Below are 17,139 nucleotides of genomic sequence, written 5' to 3'. Positions count from 1 at the left end.
CTGATTCATTTGAGAAAAAGATTCCAATCATCCCCCCAAAACACAATCCCATTTTCATACTAATTTACCATGTAAACCAATGCGATCCAGATATCTTCAATAGAATTCATAGTCCCTGCAAACTCTAGCACCCCAATTGATGAAAACTTTTTCACATTCACGGGAATTCATGGACTTGCTGCTAACTCAACAAACCCACACCATTTCAAAAATCCACGTACACACTGAAATTTCAATGAGGATAATCAAAATCAATGAAGACTTTCTACGAGGTGTACGCTGAAGTTTCAAAAACTGTGTGGAGCATCTCTCGACGGAGTTGGTTTGCCGGTACGCCGGAGAGGCCGAAATCGGAGATTTTCAAAACCCTAGCTTTATTGCTCCGTCGTCTTCGTCGCCCCTTGCCGGACCACCTCCGACAAGTGCCTCACTTATATTTCCAGCAATTCCTCAAACTCCGACCGATCGCCGTCCCTTTCGTCAAGCTCGCCGTCGATGCAGAGATCTCTCACTTCCACTGCGGCTAGCAAGATGAAGCAAGCGCAGGGGATCCAATCTAGTTCGAAGAGGAGCGAGGGAGGGGGTTTGGATGGGTAAATTGGTCTATTAAAAATTAATGGGACTTGAAGGAGCAAATAATTTTGTCTAGGACCTAATGGATTATAAGTTCACAAAATGGGACTTGCATGTAAATGCCCAAAAAAAAAAATTACAAAAACATTGAGAGTGCAAGTGATTTTGTGATGAGGTGCAAGTGGAAAACTGTGAAGATACAAATCTCACTTACATACCTCTATGTTTGGGGTTTTTATTTTATTTTTTACTTTTTATTTTTCGTATATCTAACTGGTAAGTAGTTTCCAAAAAAAAAAAAAAAATCATGTGATAAAAAGTGAATCTCACACATGGTAGATCCCACATGTGGGACGCATTATTTGTCTCATAGAATAAAGATTGGTAGCATGAATTGATCTTGGTTGATAGGTTTGAGTTTGTACTTACCGATTGACTGGCCGGACAACTACCTGAACAATTAATGCAACACTTGTCAATCGAGATTGTCATCTTATCGACCGTAACTGTTAGTCTTTTTGTCAGATGATCGACCGGCAAATCAAAATTCAAGTCATTTGAACAAGATGACATTCAAGTAACGTAACATTGTTCTTGTGTCATATTTTGTGAATTTTGTGTGTAGTACAATTGTTCTTATTTTAATTAGTGTTATGATTAAAGACAATTAGAAAATGATCTACAAACAATCACTTACACAAATGAGACAAATATTTACGTGGTTCGACTCAATGTCTACGTCCACGGGAGAAAATATAGAAATCTTCACTATAAACAAAAAAAAAATACAAAATAGAAGAGGAGGAGTCCCACTCTCTCAACTCAACTCATAAATTATACTTCTCACAACTCTCTATTTTCTTCACATTTGATCTCTCTCTCATTACAATCTCAGCTCACAGCTCTTTCTGTTTATATACAATTGGGAGAGTTGCTTGCCAATGACCAATTACCAAAATAAATGAAAAGCCATTAACACAGCCACCCTAGGCTCAAAAATCTTCAAAAAATATGTAACCCAAAACTACAACAATTACATTTGACTTCCATTACCTACTTCACATGATGTGAAATGCTCAAACAATTAGGGGTGAGTTTTATACGATTGTGTCTTTTAATAAGACTGTTGGAATATTACACCATCAATGATACTGACTGGCTTCTATTTTAAGCCTGCCTAAAGGTTGAAAATTCCCACCCAAATCTATATAATTGAATGAATTTCAGAATATTATAAACTAAGAAGGTTTTCAATTTTAAAAAACTCTCTCTCTCTCTCTCTCTCACCTGATTCATTTGAGAAAAAGATTCCAATCATCCCCCCAAAACACAATCCCATTTTCATACTAATTTACCATCTAAACCAATGCGATCCAGATATCTTTAACAGGCTTCATAGTCCCTGCAAACTCTAGCACCCTAATTGATGAAAACTTTTTCACATTCACGGAAAACCCACACCATTTCAAAAATCCACATACACACTGAAATTTCAATGAAGATAATCAAAATCAATGAAGACTTTCTGTGAGGTGTAAGCTGAAGTTTCGAAAATTGTGTGGATCATCTATCGACGGAGTTGGTTTGCCGGTACGCCGAAAAGGCCAAAATCGGAGATTTTCAAAACCCTAGCCTTATTGCTCCATCGTCTTCGTCGCCGCTTGCCGGACCTCCTCCGGCAAGTCCCTCACTTACATTTCCAGCAATTCCTCAAACTCCGACCGATCGCCGTCCCTTTCGTCAAGCTCGCCGGCGATGCAGAGGTCTCTCACTTCCACTGCGGCTAACAAGATGAAGAAGGCGCTGGGGATCCAATCTAGTTCGAAGAGGAGCGAGGAAAGGGGTTTGGATGGGTAAATTGGTCTATTAAAAATTAATGAGACTTGAAAGAGCAAATAATTTTTATCTTGGACCTAATGGATTATAAGTTCACAAAATGGGACTTGTATGTAAATGCCCCAAAAAAAAAAAATTACAAAAACATTGAGAGTGCAAGTGATTTTGTGATGAGGTGCAAGTGAAAAACTGTGAAGATGTAAATCTCACTTAGACCCCTCTATGTTTGGGGTTTTTATTTTATTTTTTATTTTTTATTTTTTGTATATCTAACTGGTAAGTAGTTTCCCAAAAAAAAAACATCATGTGATAAAAAGTGAATCTCACACATGGTGGATCCCACATGTGGGATGCATCATTTGTCTCATAGAATAAAGATTGATAGCATGAATTGATCTTGGTTGATAGGTTTGAATTTGTGCTTGCCGATCGACTGGCCGGACAACTACCCGAACAATTAATGCAACACTTGTCTATCGAGATTGTCATCTTATCGACCGTTACTCTCAGTCTTTTTGTCAGATGATCGACCGGCAAATCAAAGTTCAAGTCATTCGAACAATATGAAATTCAAGTAACGTAACATTGTTCTTGTGTCATATTTTGTGAATTTTGTGTGTAGTACAATTGTTCTTATTTTAATTAGTGTTATGATTAAAGACAATTAGAAAATGATCTACAAACAATCACATACACAAATGAGACAGAAATATTTACGTGGTTCGACTCAATGTCTACGTCCACGGGAGAGAAGAGAGAAATCTTCACTATAGACAAAAACAAATACAAAATAGAAGAGGAGGAGTCCCACTCTCTCAACTCAACTCATAAATTATACTTCTCACAACTCTCTATTTTCTTCATATTTGATCTCTTTCTCCTTACAATCTCAGCTCACAGCTCTTTCCATTTATATACAAATGGGAGAGTTGCTTTCCAATGACCAATTACCAAAATAAATGAAAAGCCATTAACACAGCCACCCTTGGCTCAAAAATCTTCAAAAAATCTGTAACCCAAAACTACAACAGTTACAATTGACTTCCATGACCTACTTCACATGATGTGAAATGCTCAAACAATTAGGGGTGAGTTTTACACGATTGTGTCTTTTAATAAGACTGTTGGAATATTACACCATCAATAATACTGACTGGCTTCTATTTTAAGCCTGCATAAAGGTTGAAAATTCCAACCCAAATCTATATAATTGAATGAATTTCAAAATATTATAAACTGAGAAGGTTCTCAATTTTAAAAAACTCTCTCTCTTTCTCACCTGATTCATTTGAGAAAAAGATTCCAATCATCCCCCAAAACACAATCCCACTTTCATACTAATTTACCATCTAAACCAATGCGATCCTGATATCTTTAACAGACTTCATAGTCCCTGCAAACTCTAGCACCCCAATTGATGAAAACTTTTTCACATTCACGGGAATTCGTGGACATGCCGCTAACTCAACAAACCCACACCATTTCAAAAATGCACATACACACTGAAATTTCAATGAAGATAATCAAAATTAATGAAGACTTTCTGCGAGGTGTACGCTGAACTTTCGAAAACTGTGTGGAGCATCTCTCGACGGAGTTGGTTTGCCGGTACGCCGGAGAGGCCGAAATTGGAGATTTTCAAAACCCTAGCCTTATTGCTCCGTCGTCTTCGTCCTCGCTTGCCGGACCTCCTCCAGCAAGTGCCTTACTTACATTTCTAGCAATTCCTCAAACTCTGACCGATCACCGTTCCTTTCGTCAAGCTCGCCGTCGATGCAGAGATCTCTCACATCCACTGCGGCTAGCAAGATGAAGAAGGCGCAGGGGATCCAAACTAGTTCGAAGAGGAGCGAGGGAGAGGGTTTGGAAGGGTAAATTGGTCTATTAAAAATTAATGGGACTTGAAGGAGCAAATAATTTTATCTAGGACTTAATAGATTATAAGTTTATAAAATGGGACTTCTATGTAAATGCCCCAAAAAAAAAATTACAAAAACATTGAGAGTGCAAGTGATTTTGTGATGAGGTGCAAGAGAAAAATTGTGAAGATGCAAATCTCACTTACACCCCTTTATGTTTGTGGTTTTTATTTTATTTTTTATTTTTTATTTTTTGTATATCTAATTGGTAAGTAGTTTCCCAAAAAAAAAATTAAAAAAAAATCATGTGATAAAAAGTGTATCTCACAAATGGTGGATCCCACATGTGGGACGCATCATTTATCTCTTAGAATAAAGATTGATAGCATGAATTGATCTTGGTTGATAGGTTTGAATTTGTACTTACCGATCGACTGGCCGAACAACAACTCGAAAAATTAATGCAACACTTGTCTATCGAGATTGTCATCTTATCGACCGTAATTGTCAGTCTTTTATTCAGATGATCGACCGGCAAATCAAAATTCAAGTCATTCGAACAAGATGACATTCAAGTAACGTAACATTGTTCTTGTGTCATATTTTTTAAATTTTATGTGTAGTACAATTGTTCTTATTTTAATTAGTGTTATGATTAAAGACAGTTAGATAATAATCTACAAACAATCACATACACAAATGAGACACAAATATTTACGTGGTTCGACTCAATGTCTACGTCCACGGGAGAACATAGAGAAATCTTCACTATAAACAAAAACAAATACAAAATAGAAGAGGAGGAATCCCACTCTCTCAACTCAACTCATAAATTGTACTTCTCACAACTCTCTGTTTTCTTCACATTTGATCTCTCTCTCATTACAATCTCAGTTCATAGCTCTTTCCATTCATATACAAATGAGAGTGTTGCTAGCCAATGACCAATTACCAAAATAAATAAAAAGCCATTAACACAGCCACCCTAGGCTCAAAAATCTTCAAAAAATCTGTAACCCAAAACAACAACAGTTACATTTGACTTCCATAACCTACTTCACATGATGTGAAATGCTCAAACAATTAGGGGTGGGTTTTACACGATTGTGTCTTTTAATAAGACTGTTGGAATATTACACCATCAATAATACTGACTGGCTTCTATTTTAAGCCTGCCTAAAGGTTGAAAATTCCAACCCAAATCTATATAATTGAATGAATTTCAAAATCCCCCCTCCCCCTCCCTCCCCAAACAAAAAAAAGGGAAAAAAGTCTTTTCTAATGAAGTCTTTTACATGTATCATTTTCGTCATGTTGCTTGAATAATATTTAGCTCAAGGAAACACCGATACACCAATTAATATATTAATTAATGTATTAATATATGTTATGACATTATTATTTTAAAATTATGACCCTACCCATTATATAAAGTACAAATATATAAAACTTTTAAAATTATGTCAAATTATCTGTTAATATACTAATTGATATATCAATTGGTGCATATAGCATTATTATTATTTTTAACTATTCTTTTTAGCCATTAGATCAAAAATAAATAATATCAATGATTGATTATACACATTGGATTGTAACTAATTAACATTAATTTAAGTCATAATTGAAAATTATTTCATTGGGAATAAAGTGATTTGCAAACATAATTTCTATATAAAAAATGGTAAATTACAAATACATCCCCTGAGATTTGCTTAAAGTACAGATTGCTCCCTGTGATTTGAAAAATTACAAATACCCCCTTCTTAGAATTTTTTATTTAACAGAATTAACTAAAAAAATAAAATTCATAATTGCTCTCCTACATAATAATAAAATTACCTGAATTATTAATTAAAACATATTTTTAACATCATTAAAAACTGTTAATTGGCTTGATGATTTATTAATAAAATGGGCGATTTGTTATGAAATTAAAAACCTCAAGGGGTGGAATGTAATTTTCAAAATTACAGGACGATTTATATTTTAATTAAACCTCAAGGGGTGTATTTATAATTTATCCAAAAAAATCTATCATAATGATATATCGATGACAATTTTAAAATATTAAGTCACTTCTATGATGTTTTTAACTTAAAATGAATAAATATTAATTTAATACATCATTGTACAAGAAGTCCCGACTGAAATCACTTTGAGAGGCATAACCAACTTTAATTTACTCATAATAAAACACCACAATGGATTGTAATCCACACCAGTTTAGATTATAACTTATATATGATTATGCATCATATGTATTATAACAGACATGAACCATAATAAACTACAAAAAGCATAAATCACCTATGCACAACTATCCAACTGTGGAAAAAAAAAATCCCAATCATCATATTACAAACATGATATAAGACTGATTTTGCATGTATTCCTATAAAAATTTGTAGTTGTTTATTATTATTAAGCCATGACTAGTTGTTGTTGTTGAGCTCCTATCCTGATTTCTTCCTTCATCCTTCTTATGAAGTCATCACATTTCTTGTTCAATTCTTCTCTACTCAACAACCCATCTTCTTCTTCTTCTTCGATTGCAAATCCATTATTAATAGTGCTTAAATCTTTCTCATTCTCTTCATCTTCTCCGCCTACTGTAATCAAAAACCCATTTCGTGCCTCTTGCTCTTCACCTTCTACATTCAAGTTCAAGTCTTCTTCACTCTCTCCTTCCATGGAGTCTTGTTGTTGTTGTTGTTGTTGTTGTAGAGTTTCCACGGTAACTTGTTTCTCTAGCAATGAGTCCTTCGTCTCCAACGACAATTGCAGAACATCTCCATCTCCAATCTTCTTTAATAATTGATCGTTAAGGTGGTCGGATGCAGGCAAAGAATGGATTAAACCAGATGTCTTAGCAAGGAGCATTACGATTCCGTTGCAAATGAGAAAAATGCAGTTTTTGCCCATGGTGTGGGCTAGCAGTTGGAAAGGGAATGTAGAGAAGTGAAAATTGAAGGAATGGAGGAACAAGGTGTACCATGATGAGTTGGATAAAAAGAAGGAAAACACAACAGAAAGTGAGAGTAGCACATGTGTGATCCTTTTATAAAGTTGGGAGCTAACGAATTGAGTTAGACTGTGTTGGTTGTGGTGCTGATCAGTTTGATCCATGTTCTCTCTCTTTCTCTCACTTAGAGAGGAGAGAAGATATGGGGGAGAAATTATGGAGGGTGGTTTGTATGGGGGATGCAGGTTGGAATGTGAAGAGAAATTAATGAAGGTTTTCTTATATATAGGGGTTTGAAATGAGAGAGTTAGCATAGGGAATGAGTAGTTTGACAATAATGTCCTTGATTAGGCTAGAATGTGAAGCCCAATAATGCTAAATTTATTTCTTTATTTTTTCTTCTTCCTATATTTAGCTTACCCATCAAATGTGCATAATATATTTATAATTATTATTTGTGTAACATGTCTTACATGAATTTCGTTAATATTTATTAAATATGGATGTGATATATAAGATGATAAATTAAATGTAATTTAAAAAAAATAATCATATTATAATAATCACATTTCTTATCATGTTTGATTATCATCTTATCTTATGTATCAGTTATTACATTGTACGTTGATAAATAGTGAGAACAATTAAACCATTACACTGTTAATAATTGAAATAACAAATTTAAAAAAAATAAAAAAAACCGTTTGGGTTTTCTGTGGGCAGCCAATTTCGCCAATTGAGGATATGAGAGCTGTGTGGTAGAGCAAGTTGCCACGTGGGGGGTATACCAGTTTAGTTTTGTCTCGGTGGGTAAGAGTGATCTTCATATTTACCAAATTGAGATGACTCATTTTTGGCTAAATCATTGAGTCGGTGGTGTCCTCTTATGACCATGAATTGAGAGAGAGAGAAAAAGAGAAAGAGAGAGAGAGAGGGCTACTGAATTTGTATGAGAGAGAGAGAGAGAGAGAGAGAGAGTGAGAGGTACTGAATCTGGCACTTCTTATGGTCTAAAAGTAGTTCTATTTCTTGGCCACGAAATGTTTCCATAATGTAAATTGAATTTTGTTTTGGGTATAAAACCTTAAACCCAACACTGACTATTTTTGGGTTGTGTTTAAATCTCAAAAAAGAAAAGCAAATGAAAATGAATCCATTCCACATCTATATGATTTCCTACCTATTTTGTATCACAGATGCAAAACCTATATATATATATATATATATATTATATCAACAATTCAAATAGTCCAATTTTTCATGAAATCATTTGTTTTGCTGGAAAACTCTGTTCTTGAAATTCATACCAAATAAATCCTTAAGCACTTAATACTCTAGATTAAAAATCAAAAAAAGAAAAGAAAAACTTCAGATCTTCCAAATAGAGTTCCACATTACAATTCTAGCCCAGAAATGGAGTTGTGTTTAATTGATCAATATTAAACAGATTCATCAGTGATTACATGGCTACCAATGCTATGTTGTGCTTCTTCTTCATCCTCTCTCTCTCTCTCTCTTCAGAATCAGTCGAGTCAAGATTATTTCGAGCAGAATTAGTTCTCCGCATGAAAAACTTTCTCCCAACAAAATGATAAAATCACAGGCCCGGCGAAATCTCCAAGAACACAGCCTGCAAAATGCATAAATTTAGAAATCAATAAATTATCGAAGACAATTTCAATGCAAATTTAAGTTTGATGTTTCACGGACATTGAAATTTTTGATTAAGCAATGGGGCGATGTGCTTACCAATCCACTGACCAGTGGAAGGGGGAAGTAGGGTTGCACCAATCCCTGCTCCAACAGAAGCAAAAACCAGTGCTGCACCACACCTGGCAGTAGTACAAGAAACCTTCTTGCCAAGAACTCGAGTTTTTTCTGCTCTAACAACTTTATCATTCTCTGCTTTAAAAATTTCAGTGAAATACCGGTAAATGTCAATGCCAACTTGGACAAGCCATGACGCTGCAACTCCAAGAAGATGTCCTGCTTAGACATAATAACAGGTTATTAAACAGTGAGACTAAAGCACAACCGACTGAATTGAATGTTGAAAATTGAATATAGAGAGATGTTTGGACCTCTGAAAGTCGTTTTGCTAACACTGAAGAAGTAAACTAGAGTTGGCACCCCCCTTCCGGCCTTGCGCGCAGCTGATCTGGGAACATCTGTAAAAATTTATTGTAACAATTAGTTCGCTCAAAAATGTTTAACCAAAAGCAATACAAATGTGAAATTACAGAAATCGTCAACATTAGCCACTTTTATAACGTCATGAAAAGCAAGTACCTTTAAGAAGTTTCCATGCCATCCTATGTGAAACATAATGGACGGCAAGTCTTTCCAGAACCCGTCTAGTAGTTACAACAGTGGTCTGAGACACAATACAAAAATAATTCAGCGACTGGCCCTGAACTCTTAAACAACAATGTTCAACTAACAAAAAGACATAGCATGAGGAATTTCCAAAGATGATTCTCCATAAAGCAATAAAATGGAGCCAGCAGCTAAGTCTAATGCCGTAACAGAAATCAAAATATTATTATAAAAAAAATGTAAAAATATGCAATTGCAGAGCTCTAATAAGAATGAATTTTAAAAAGTGTGACAAAACCCCAGTGTATTGCAAGTTGATTGATGTGGTGACTTCTGTCAAATAAGATAATTCATGTTGATGACCACAGGATTTACTAAAGATAGAATTGCTCGCAGGATGGCTGAATGCAAAACTGTTTCAGAGGCAACAGGAAAGTGATAACTGAAGAAGATTTTTCATGGACTTTATATAATTTTTTTGGTACTCCACAAAACATATTGTGGGCTTAGAAAAAGTATCAAACACATAAAAATGAAAACGACATAGATAATGACGCAGTAAACTGTAGGGAGAATTGAAAGAGGTACAAAGTGAATATCCAACCACAATAGTATTAAACAAAAGGTCAACAAGGAAAAGTTGAGCCTCTATCCTTTTGCATTAGTCAAGGATGAGTTTAACAGCGTATTCAAGTTGACATGCCTGGTGCATGCTGTTACAGTCAGCTTACTTCACAAAACTAGAGTGAGAATAACTAGAACACAACTGCAAAGCAATCTGCTTGGTTGGTTTGAATTTTCAAGATTCACTTTTTAGAAAATTGAAATTTTTTATTTTCCATTTTTTTTTATTTTTACTGAATTTTTTTAATATTCTAAGTAATTTTTTTAATTTTTAGATACACCTAACATAAATACATTTAAAAAGTATAATATTTGTGAAAAAAATTCAGAAAATTCACCAAATACCAAAAATACAAAAAAGAAAAAGAAAAAGAATTCAGTACATTTTTCGTATTCTTGTGTATTTATTGATTTTTTAAAATCTTTTTTAATAAATATTTTATTTTTTAGATATATTTAAGTACAGTGCATCTAAAAAAAAAAAATTTGCTTAAAATTTTAAAAATATTCACTAAAAACAAAAAAATAAGAAAAATAAAAAACTCAATTTTCAAAAAATTGAATCCAGAAAATTAAAACCAAACACACTGAATACTTAGCAAAATGTTGTTACCATGTTGCAAGTAAATAGAAAAGGTGACATGTATTTCGTGCATTAATTTTTCCCAACAGAGAAGAATAATTGAGTAGATAACTTTTGTACTGCAAGGTACAGCCAGAACCAGATCCTTGCATGTATGCAAATTATATGCCCTGACCCATGACCAAGACTTTTATACTTCAATCGGAATTTCTGCTGCCTGGTTGATATTGTGTATCATCACCTATGAAGCACAGGTGTCGGTACGGATACAAGTACAGGTACAATATGGGTACGGCGATACACTAAAATCTAAAAAAAGTCAAATATGGGTACGGCTAGGGTACGTCAAATATTTATTTATTTATTTATTTTTTAAATTTCTAACTAAACATCCCACATACAAATCAAAGTTCAAAACAATAGTTATAAAGAGAAATTATAAAACCCAAAATAAATCAATATTCAACAATACAAATACAATACTATACAACAATAAGTGGAAGAGGGCAAAATTACTCAATAACCATGTAAAGAGTTGGTGGCTCCAAATTATATAAATTTTTTGAAGATGATTAAAGAGAAATAAGGCCATAGACTTGCATCAAATTCCAACTTTTGAAAAAACAAAACAAAAAAAGACACTATTGTGGAGCACCCACGGAGTACCCACCCCGCACCCATTGAGTATCCACCGCGTACCCAACCATATACAGCGTACCCACCGCGTACTCATGGCATACTCAGCCATATACGGCATACTCGGTACGGTGCGTGCAGCCGTACCGGTATACGTACCCACACTCGGTAAGTACCCGGTACTTACGGCAAAATTTTTGGAGTGCCTATACTTCATAGATCATCACACTTATATGACATGGAAGTTAACAAACATTATATGATAAATACTCAATCAAGCATTATTACAAGCTAATGAGCTATGATGATTTTATTACATCTGTCTAGAATAATTTGAACAACTCATACATAGGGCTACACATGCATGGCTGTTAACGTATTGGGTAATCTGATGGATTCTCCAAACAGAATAGTAAGTTAGACTGCACTAGCATAACAAGAAGTAACCATAAAAAGGACTGGATCAATAAACTAGACCATAGTGTGAAGACATCAAAATTTAATTTAAATTGTTTACACACAGTAAATCAATCAGTATTGATCTCCAAGGACAGCTATAGCTTGATTTTCGCATCCTGTGAAAATGCACATCAATACATTGTCACATTTAAGCGAACCAATGATGCATTGAGTGATCATTGTTTTCTCAAATAGGCAATCAAAACTCTTTACCAAACAAATTTTCTACACTCAAATCATAATTCCAAACCCCACAAACTCAAAATACAATTCATACTCTCAAATCATAATTACAAAACTCTACCAAACACAACCTTAGTTCTTCAGGCTCTCTGATTCAACTGAAAACTGACATTTCAGATTTGTAATTTCACTCTCAAGTTAAAGATGAGAAAATGAGATCCTATAATTTCTTTATAGTCTATAGAGGGTTGAAGTAAGTCATTCAAATTACATTTTGGTGTTACTACACATGGTTAAGCATAGGACAACTGTAATCTTTAATAACTCAGTTTAGCTATTTCACAAAATTTGATCTTAGTAATTCCGAGGATGTGTGGATCTAATTTGTATCATTTTCCTCCATGTCTACTGTACAGCAAGTTTCCCCAGCGATTAAAATTATCAAATTTAAAAATTAAAATTTTTGATGAACAATATTGTTGATTAATCGCATTATTCCTAGACCAAAATCAAATAAAAAAATACACTCCTTACTTTCACTGAATCAAAAGACTATACATTAGTACAATTTTCCCTGTAAAAGAATGCACAGGGATAATAATCACCAAAAAAAAAAAAAAAAAATCATAGTTCAAACTTGAAAACATAATTAGTTTTCAAATATAAATTGCCAAGGAAAATTGACATCTATTATTAACTTGATGCATATGTTCCTCTCTCAATTTATACTGTGGGTGTTTGGGAAGTGGGTTTTTTTAGTTGTAGAATATTATTGGAGAAAATTTTTTTTGTATTTGAGAAGATAGTTGGGTTTTTTGTGGTTGGATGAGATGTTTGTGAGAGAAAAAATGAAATGATTATGGGGTTTTATATGATATTTTGTTTGGATTTGTTTTTTTAGTTTTGTAACCAATTTGTCTTTTAGTGAAAAAAAAACCAAAAAACAAACTTCCCAAACACCGCCACTATCGGATGACAAAAGTAGTATTCAGTTTCAGTGGCCCATGTTAAATCATGAATTTCAACACAAACTACAAATTTAAAATCATTTTACCACTTTTCAGATACAAAATTATTTAGGCAAGAGACTAGATAATCAAATTATTGCACTTTAATCAAGGAATCAACTAATTCATCCAGGCCAAGATCTTCACTATGTAGCTAATAAGACCAAACCTCACTTGATTGAATTTGGTATCAAATCTCTGAAACTGCATACATATAAGACTCTTGTAGCTACTCCTAAAAATCAAGAATCAGCCAAGTTGCCACTAATTCCACCAACATAGTAAAGCTTGACTAAAGATCATAAATGCAGAGGGGGCAAAGGAAAGATGGAGAAATTGGGTAAACTCACCTCACGAATGATTTGCTTTACTGATTTCTTGAAAGGGACAACCAAATCTACACGGTGCTCTTCTGGAGTATCTTGTGGGAAGTCATCATCATCCTCTTCTACATTTGAACGAGGCTCCAAAAGAGGCAAATAAAATAATAAGAAAGATCTCAATGATGTCATTGCGAGAGGTTTCAATCCAAAAGCTGAGAATATAGGCTTTAGTTCAATTCTGTACTCCTTGGTACTGTATTGCAGAGAATCAAGCTGGAAAATATTTCCAGACACATTTCTTATGCTGGAAATGTAATCCTCATCAGTAGATGCTACGCCGGCCTCACAATATGCAATTGATCTTCCAAAATTGCTGTATCATGAACACTGTGAGTTGATATATCATATATGAATAGGAGACACAGTACAAGTAATATATGTGTAGCATACTAGAGGAGGAATAACCACATTACACGTGTTTCTTATATCCTTGTATCAGTTATGCCAAATTCAATCTCTTTCTTGTATCAGTTTTGTTTATATGTCAAACTCAATCCTACAGCATATTGCCAAATGGCATCAATCTAAAGCAGAGAGACCAAAATTATATCAAAACTACTTCAAAGAACCAACAACAAAAAAAAAAAAAGATCAAGCGTTTCAGTTCACAATGCCTCTAGTTCACAAACTGTCTGCAATTTGAGACTATTACTTAAAATACCATTTCAGTTTCTAAATCAGGCGAATCAAATAGTGAGAAAAAAAAATTAACTAATGAAAATATTATTAAAATCAAATTTTATTAACGCTGTATTTGCTTAGGGGATTTAGGGGAACGAATTGGGAAAGAAAAAGAAAAAATGTAAGTGAAATATGAATAAAATATACCTAATTTTACATACGTTTTCCCTTTCCTTTTCTAAATCTCATCTCAAATCCTCTAACCAAACACAGCGTAAGTAAACAAATTATCTCCGCAATGAAATTTTGATGATTACATCTTTGTTATCAGAATCTTGCGATTTGCGATTTGCGATTTGATTCACAATTTTTGCAAAATCGATACGAATCTATGGATAAATCTATTTTGGAAGTGAATCGCACAATTCATAATCAATTCACGATTCGATTCACTCTTTTACGATTCATGCAAATTTTGAAATTATTATGTCCGACATATTTTCGATTTTTTTTTCTCCATCTTTTTAGTGAAAATAACATAATACAACTTCTAATTGCATTTAATACTAAAATAAGCAACATATATACATGATTTTTTGTTATTTTAGTGATCATAGAGTTTTTAATAGGATCCAATCAGATTCAGTCAGACCCAACATATTGTTAACCTTTGTTCTCAATTTTTTTCCCTTTAAAAAATAATAATATATCTTCTAAAGATGTTTAAGATTAAAATTACACTATGAATTATCTATTGTTATTTTATTAAATTGAATATTACATGTTTGGGGTCAGTTATACCTTTTAAAATGTTTTACATTTTAAAATAAAATATTCTAAATAATTCTTTCTTATTATTTGCTCACTGTAACTTGGAAAAGTATGTATGTTTATTGTTCAAATATCAATATCATTATTAATTATTGTTACTTTGAAAATTGATAGTTTGTCTATTTGGTTATTATCTTTATTAAGAATGGTTGATGAGAAATATCTAAAAAAGAAAAAAATGTATGATGGTGATCTTACATAGAAACTTTTGTTAACTTCTTACCTATTAAACTACTTGATTATCATTCAAAATAATATTTTCATTAATTTAAGTCTAAATATTTCATATTTATAAGATATATTTAAGCATCTAAATATATAGATATATGTTTTTAAGTAATTTAAAAAAAGTGACCGAATCTTTACGATTTACGATTCAATTCGATTCGATTCGCGATTCGATACAAGGCCATTTCAATTCACGATATATGGATTACATACTATAACGCATGAGATACATCATGACCCAAATCTCATTCAGTTCTCTACTTTTTAATTTGAAAACAACAATATCTATTCAAGAAGGTGAATAAAGCTTGGAAGGCTGCGCCTCAGTGTTTGATGAGGTCTAACTAGAGAGAAAGAGAGAGAAATCTTCTATGTATTCTCTCCAATTTTGGTTGATGGGGAAGTTTTGCAATACAATTTTTGCTTTTGTTGATTTTACAAAAGAACTTTAGTTTGTCAAGGTATAGTGCTTGTTCCCTGTGTAAAGTATTGCACTTTGAAGTGCTTTGTTTGATAAAGTTAGTTACTTATCAAAAACAAGTAAATAAATAAATGATTGCTTGTTTGGTCCAGGGACAGGACAACTTACAGAAAAAGGCATTAAAAACCTTATTATGAAATTTTGGGTTACAAAATTTGTTAATATTATGATTGTAATTTAATAAGTTTTATTTCTAATAAGCTTTCTAAAAAATTCTATTTAATAAATTTTATTTTATTGTCTAAAATTATATTATTGCACAACTTTTGTAGCAATCTAAAGGCGTTAAATCTAAAGAAAAAGAAAAAAGAAAAAAGAAAAAAGAAAAAAGAAAAAAAGAAAATATGTAAATACTTTTCTGCTTTCAATATCTCTGTTACACACTGCTCTTGTACTTTGTATGCTACAGTTTTATGATATTAGTTGTATATGTACTGTTCAATCAAGGTTTTGTTGTAGTTGTTCTATCTTAAACATATAATGAATCTCAGCTATCTCATCATCATGATGATTTGAATTCGACTCTTGGGTTATAAATCCGCCTAATTTGTACCTATATCTATCTTGATTTGTAGTATAAGAAATTGCCAATAACAATACCAATGCATATATGTGTAGAGAGAGAGAGAGAGAGTACCCGAATAAAGCCCTAGAAGCAAAGGGGGTAGAGGCAGCAACAGAAGCGGCGGCAGTGGAAGCAGCGAGTGAGGCAGAGAATAAAGCGTACGAGTGTAGGGTTTGGCCACTCCAGCTTGGATTTTTCCTCAGTAGATCTAAGACTATGGCTATCCCCGCCATTCTTTGAAGCTCTATTCAATTCAATTCAATTCAAATCCAATCCAATCCAATCCAATCCAATCAAATCATACATACAGATACAGTGTAGTATTTTGGAAATCAACACCATGAATAACCAAATGATTCTTCTGCGAGTTTACGAACTTGAACTGATGGCTTGAGAAATCGATTTAGCTTTTGTATATTATTATATGTATCAGGTTAAGGACTGTTCAGTATGGAACTGGACTAGGGAAGAAAGAAAGGGAGAGGAAGAAGCCGAGACGAGAGAGAAAGAGAGAGAGAGAGAGAGTCCCGTCCCATTGGTCCAATCGTTTGTGCCAAGTTGTTGGCTTGAAAAAGGACACTGCGGGTTGCAAGTTTGGGCTGCCCGAACAATGGGCCTAGATAATTTTGGCCTGTTGAGGTTGGTTTGGGCTTATTTTCCCAGCAAAGCAATGGAGGCGCCATGGCCCTGGTTCATTGTCAAGAATTTTCTATGCAAAAAGTCAAATTAAAATGAAAGTAGGTGTTAGGGTTTTTTTGGTTAAATTTTTAGTTGTTGTGTTTGAAAAGTTATTAAATTTTTTTTAAAGTCAAAAATTAATGTGATATTTAATTTTTTTAATTGATGATAAATAAATTTAGTGATATTTTAATTATTTATTTTATTTTTAAACTAAAAGTTACTAACTTTTTTAATATATGCTCAAACAATTTTTACGGAGAAGCCAAACAAACTATCATAATGGTTCTCCCAAAACTTTACCCATTACA

General features: G+C 33.3%; 2 protein-coding genes across 2 annotated transcripts; both read right to left on the bottom strand.

Annotated features, from left to right (window-relative positions):
- Positions 1-6,475: 6,475 nt before the first annotated feature.
- On the bottom strand, positions 6,476-7,499 carry LOC114302658 (uncharacterized). The gene has a single exon (XM_028247706.2). It carries the CDS (start codon positions 7,395-7,397, stop codon positions 6,693-6,695), a length of 705 nt encoding a protein of 234 aa, XP_028103507.2. The 5' UTR covers positions 7,398-7,499; the 3' UTR covers positions 6,476-6,692.
- Positions 7,500-8,487: 988 nt separating this feature from the next.
- Positions 8,488-16,700, bottom strand: LOC114302666 (uncharacterized). The gene is made up of 6 exons (XM_028247713.2): positions 16,223-16,700; positions 13,392-13,737; positions 9,523-9,607; positions 9,315-9,401; positions 8,983-9,219; positions 8,488-8,863 (listed from the first exon to the last, which is right to left on the bottom strand). The coding sequence occupies exons 1-6, from the start codon at positions 16,381-16,383 to the stop codon at positions 8,787-8,789; spliced, it is 993 nt and encodes a 330-aa protein (XP_028103514.2). The 5' UTR covers positions 16,384-16,700; the 3' UTR covers positions 8,488-8,786.
- Between the last annotated feature and the right edge of the window lie 439 nt (positions 16,701-17,139).

Source organism: Camellia sinensis, chromosome 8 (genome assembly GCF_055761805.1).
Source record: "Camellia sinensis isolate YWXY chromosome 8, ASM5576180v1, whole genome shotgun sequence".
Taxonomy (NCBI): Eukaryota; Viridiplantae; Streptophyta; class Magnoliopsida; order Ericales; family Theaceae; genus Camellia; species Camellia sinensis.
This window is presented reverse-complemented; position numbering and strand designations above follow the sequence as displayed.